Below are 5,397 nucleotides of genomic sequence, written 5' to 3' on the forward strand. Positions count from 1 at the left end.
CTATTTTAAATATATGGAAAAAGGAGGATTTTTTTATTAAGGTTTTTTAATATATATTTTTAAAAACTTAAAAAAAAAAATACTTTGAAGTCCCTCTAGGGTACTTTTACAAGTGATCATTAGACTGCTTATACTGATCAATGCATTGCATTGATCACTAAGGTGCTCTGAAATGACACCATTAGCAGACCTCCCCATGGCAGGACCAGAGCCTGAAGGTCTCTGACTGCGACATTAACCAATCAGCACCCTGCAATCACATTGTAGGGGTGCTGGATGAGACGTTGAGGTGCTGAATTGGGTCTTAAAGGTGCAACACCTGTCATCGACCACCTTAAATGCTATGATTGGTATCGGTTGGGATTTTTAAGGGGTCTAAGTACCGACATCAGCGTAATCGCTGATGTTGGTCATTGACAGTGTGACAGCAGCTGGGACTTACAGACCATGAAGCAACTTAGCTACTGAACTTGCTTCATAACCTAGTAGCACATGTATGACGTACAGTTACAGCATGCAGCACCATGCCCAAGGCAGCCATATGCCCTAAGGTGGTAAAGGCTCTTTTAGAAAGCTAACTAAAAATTTTTGGTATAAAAAAAGTGGCCAGTTGTTATTCCTGAAATGTTCCAAATCATACTTTGTAAGGACAGACCTTTTTCACAGGGGAGATGGTAACACACTGTTGTGAATTTCTTCATGCATTCTCAGGGGGTATAACAGAAAAAACATAATATTCCTAATGTAGCTGAACCACAAGCATGCTATGCAGTACAACTATATTCAAGTCTATGAAATAAAATGCTACCTCTAAAAGGATGACATATGTCTTCTTCCATAAACCCTCTAAGGCTACAATGTAGACAGCTATGTAAAATTTTCTGGGAGTATCCAAAGTGTCTGTAGGCACTGAAACATGTTGCTGTTAAGAAATGAACCTGATAGCAAATATATTGCAAATGCTGCTCTTTCACAGTACTCAGCATGAAGAATATTGATTGTGTTCTATAAACCTCATTGGAGGGCTCAGAAGTATCAGTGGTTAAACAACGAATCACACTTCGGTTCTGTCTCCAGAATCTGCTTGAGATCACAGAGCAGGAGGGGCAGTAGGAATTTAAAAGCACCATGTCCAGGGCACTGGAGTCTTCACCTGATAGACCCAAGAAGAGCAAGAAGCAAAGCTAAACTTTCAGCACCATGAACAGCTCCTCAATACTCTTCAGGCTCCTGTGTGCCAGCATCCTCCTGTCCTGCCTCTGCCATGGCCAGTCTTCCAGGGAAACCTCTGTTGAAGATTTTGATCTAAAGAAAATCCCTTCATCTTCTGAGAAAGAACTGGTTTGTAAATCTTTAATGCTTTACATTGTATTTATTATATTGTATTCTTGCATTAATGTTTATAGTTAAACTTTGAAAGCACTTCAGGATTTCTCCACTCAGCTGTTACTGTGCAGTAATTAGTATATTATAACACACACACACACACACACATAATATATATATATATATAATCATTATGGTTGTAAACTTCTATGTGTTTCTTTAGGTAGAGGCGATGGAAGAATTACTGGGGAAATTTCAGGACAGGTACCCTGTTTACCAAAAAAGAGCACAGATTCCTTTGGTGAGAACATCAAGTTTTATTATTTATTGTTGTAATTTGTGTTCTATTATAATAAACTGGTATGTAGTTAAAGAAGCTGTTAGCTTGAGATTCCTGTGTAACTTGAACACCTACCACAGGTGGCGGAGCGGGTTGGGACCTGTAGTTCTGTTGAAGTTTGATAGACATGCATTTCATTGTTTTAATACAATTATATAAATATATACTTCTAATCATTATTTAGTAGATATAATAATTTAATGCATAGGCAAAAAATATAATAGTAAAGTGCTGCGGAATCTGTTGGCGCTATATAAAAATAATATTATTATTTGTAGTACTATGAAATGAACATATTAAACTACTGTAATAATAAAGATTGACAGATGTAGAAAACTTTGTCAGTAGCCCAGCTGGTGGTAATATGTTACTGCTGACACACTTATCTGCATTGTAGAAGAGCACTGAGATCACTGCTGCTATATGATAATAAAGTAGCCTCTGTGTTGTCTCTTTACCCCCCCCCCCCCTGCTTAGTGTGATATTGGAGCGAGATGTGCAGTGAAGCAAGGTCCCAGAATTGGCAAGCTGTGTGATTGCTCCCGTGGATCAGCTTGTAACTCTTTCCTCTTGAAGTGCATATGAAGAAGACAAGTATACAGTGAAGCCCTTGTATTTCCTGACAACATATCAAGTAGCAGTTGTCCTCAACAGATCAGCAACAACAGAAGCCCTTCATTGCCTGTCTACATAAACCAACTCATTTGCTTTTTAAGGAAGCACACATGATAACTATACAGCAGAGATCTGATTATCTGCAACCTTCCTAGAGGCAAGATAGTTACATTTACTTCACCTTTATTTCCATGTGTCAATAAATGTGTCTTTGCACTTTATAGTTGACATTCTTTATTTAGTCTGTTAATGGTATTTAAAATAATGTTATTTATTTTTTATTTTTATTTTATGCCTTTAAATTAAAACATACAATAAAACACACCAAACTTGTCTATCTTGAATATGTTACTATAATACAACCAGAATAGTTAGTTTTGAAGTTATAAACAATGTAACAATATTTATTTCTATTTAAACTTTTTGTATTGAGAATCTGTTTGCCAGTACATTCCAACCTATTTTGTTATAATAAGTTTATTGCTGCCATTGTGATGCCAGGAGGGCACTGCATAGATAAATTATATAGGTAGTTGTATATGGCACTGTCAGAATTTAATTTATTGACATAGAGACAAAATAAATGGTATCATTATTGGTAAAATATATGTACAATCTCTCTTAGAGTGTCATGTCATATCATCCTTTCAATGTATGACATTATTATATTGAAAACATGTTAACACCAGTGCAACTGTCAAGTACATCCACTGACTGTTGCTTGTACAGTGATCTACATGGCTGTTCTGATTATTTTTAGTTTATTTTTCATGTTTTTGTTGTACAGAAGCTGTTTCCACATGGCACATTTCCATTATCAAGGAATTTTCTCTGCTTTTTAGACACTTTAACTATACTTTAAATGCATATTCCATTTGATGTGATACATACACCTTTTATTCTGATGAATGTATGCTAACTGCGACATGATTGTTACCTTTACTACAATACCAATTAAAATAAACAACACCAAATATAATAAAAATTTTTTTATATATATATATATATATATATATATATATATATATATATATATATATTTAAAGACTTGAAAGTCTATCATGCTATGAAAGAATTGCTCTTAATATATAAGGTCAGTAGATAAGCAGATGCAATAGCTGTGTCTACTTCTAAGGTGCACATAAATAGTATACAGAGGGATGCCATGAATATTTCACCTACAAATAATAAATACGTTGGGGAAATGTTTCTATGTATAGATTACCTTGTCTGACACTTTATATTATGACTCAATGGCCTTCAAAGATTGACTTCAAAGTTTTAAACAGTAATAATGCTCTGACTAGTAATATTGTTATATCAAGGAAAGGAACAGAAGGGTCTGTCTAGATGGTTATGACTTTAATGGGTTAATTGGTAAGTGGACAAATGATGCAGCACTGCAATGAAATGATCAATTGCTGCAATTAAAAGATGCATTCACTTTGCAATTTCATTGTGCTAGTGCATGTGTGAACACAGCCCATTTAAAAGCTTAACTAGTCTGCAAATGTGTAATATAATGTGCAACAGGAGTAGAAAGGTCGACAGATATACGTGACCATTGGCTTTAATGCATTCCAAGTGATGTCTGAAACATTTCAAAATAAAAGAGTAGTGATGAAATTTAGGTAAAATTATCTTTTTCGATACAGGGGTCACTAGCGTATTTATGCATTGTACTTTGTCTGTTCAACATATTATTTGTTTTAGTACTTTGTGCATATGTAAAGTATGCTGGGATGGAAACTGATATGTGCTAATTTTAAATTATACACACAAATGTATTGTTTGTCATATTGCGGTAAAGACATTGCTAAATTTTTATTCAGGGTTTATTTAGCAAAAATAAAGTGTGACTTTTTGCACTGTTCACACCACTTTTTCAAAATGTAGGTGGTGCTTAGTGTGAGAGCCATGGCATCCCGTAGCCCGATACAATTACTATAGTTCACTAGAAAATACTAGAATGCTAGAAAATTGACATGAGTTATAGTAGAAATCCCTGCTAGTTCCTAGCTGGTGTTCATGGTAGCACATGGACAGTCCAAGATCCAAAACATTTATTAAGGGACCTGCACCTTTTAATAATTTGAGGTCAACTTATTCCAGCATGTTACTGATTAGGACAAGCAAGTAAAATGCCAGAAATTAATATATCCCCCCTCCCATGGCTAGTTGATGAATGAATATATTGATAGACATAACAATTAGAGAATGCAAATAGGTGAAGCAGTGCCATAGCAAAGTACTTTCAGATATGGGTGCACAAACTCCAAGAAGTCAGACTTCAAGGCCTTTAAAGAAGCAACCATGTATGAAAGAAAAAGCAGCACTCTAAAGTGCAATGTTTCAGCTTCTCTATGCAGCAATTTCCAAGTATCACATAAAGGAGTTGTCAAGAAAAATTTGAAAGACTTGATTGTGATGGTGCTTAAACTGGTGCCTGCACTACACTGAGAATGGAACTGGAAGCAGTTTGGTTCATGCTCATACAGTGGGTACCACACCAGCACCAACTGCTTTCAGCTCCATTCTCAGGGTAGTGCAGGTGTTGAATAGCTGATCAGCTTGGGTGCCAGTTGTTGGTGTGTTATGCATAGGCTATCAATAATTATTTTTCCTGGACAATGCCTGTCCATATTGTTTGATTCCCTCTGTTACTGAATAATAGGAAGAAAAAAACAAAAGCAACATTACTGAGAAAATGAACTATTTACAACCTACTGTAATTCAGACCCCTTTTCTCAATATGCTTTTTTGGTGGGGTTTATTTAAATAGACTTGTGCCCTTCATTAGGCCTCTGACTGCCATGCAAACCTATGGAGGTAAATGGTCAAGTATAGCAGAAAATGAATACAGCAGCACTTCCCGGTAAAGCAATCTTTTTTTTTTTATTAAAGGCAAACAATGGTCACATGCAGGATAGGAGCAATGGCCGTTTCATGGTCTCTCAGCACTTCTCCTGGCACTCCTGGACCAGGACAGGAGTTATATCCCATCATGGCTATTGCAGCAGTATGTTGTATGTTACAGCTGACACCTGTTGCTGATGGATTGGGCTCTAGCTAAGGCTCACCCTCCTGTGCCTTACTGATATGATGCTCATACAACA

General features: G+C 36.1%; 1 protein-coding gene across 1 annotated transcript; it reads left to right on the forward strand.

The window, feature by feature from the left end:
* Positions 1-1,162: 1,162 nt before the first annotated feature.
* LOC138779757 (cocaine- and amphetamine-regulated transcript protein-like) lies at positions 1,163-2,443 on the forward strand. Its single transcript, XM_069956624.1, has 3 exons — positions 1,163-1,341; positions 1,550-1,627; positions 2,144-2,443. The coding sequence occupies exons 1-3, from the start codon at positions 1,201-1,203 to the stop codon at positions 2,249-2,251; spliced, it is 327 nt and encodes a 108-aa protein (XP_069812725.1). The 5' UTR covers positions 1,163-1,200; the 3' UTR covers positions 2,252-2,443.
* Positions 2,444-5,397: the final 2,954 nt, after the last annotated feature.

This window comes from Dendropsophus ebraccatus, chromosome 1, assembly GCF_027789765.1.
Source record: "Dendropsophus ebraccatus isolate aDenEbr1 chromosome 1, aDenEbr1.pat, whole genome shotgun sequence".
Taxonomy (NCBI): Eukaryota; Metazoa; Chordata; class Amphibia; order Anura; family Hylidae; genus Dendropsophus; species Dendropsophus ebraccatus.

Bases quoted from the DNA above. Each gene is read 5' to 3' on its own strand.
- LOC138779757 (XM_069956624.1), top strand. From the start codon at position 1,201: ATGAACAGCTCCTCAATACTCTTCAGGCTCCTGTGTGCCAGCATCCTC. The intron at 1,342-1,549 runs GTTTGTAAATCT...GTGTTTCTTTAG, and splicing joins CATCTTCTGAGAAAGAACTG to GTAGAGGCGATGGAAGAATT. The intron at 1,628-2,143 runs GTGAGAACATCA...CCCCCTGCTTAG, and splicing joins AAAGAGCACAGATTCCTTTG to TGTGATATTGGAGCGAGATG.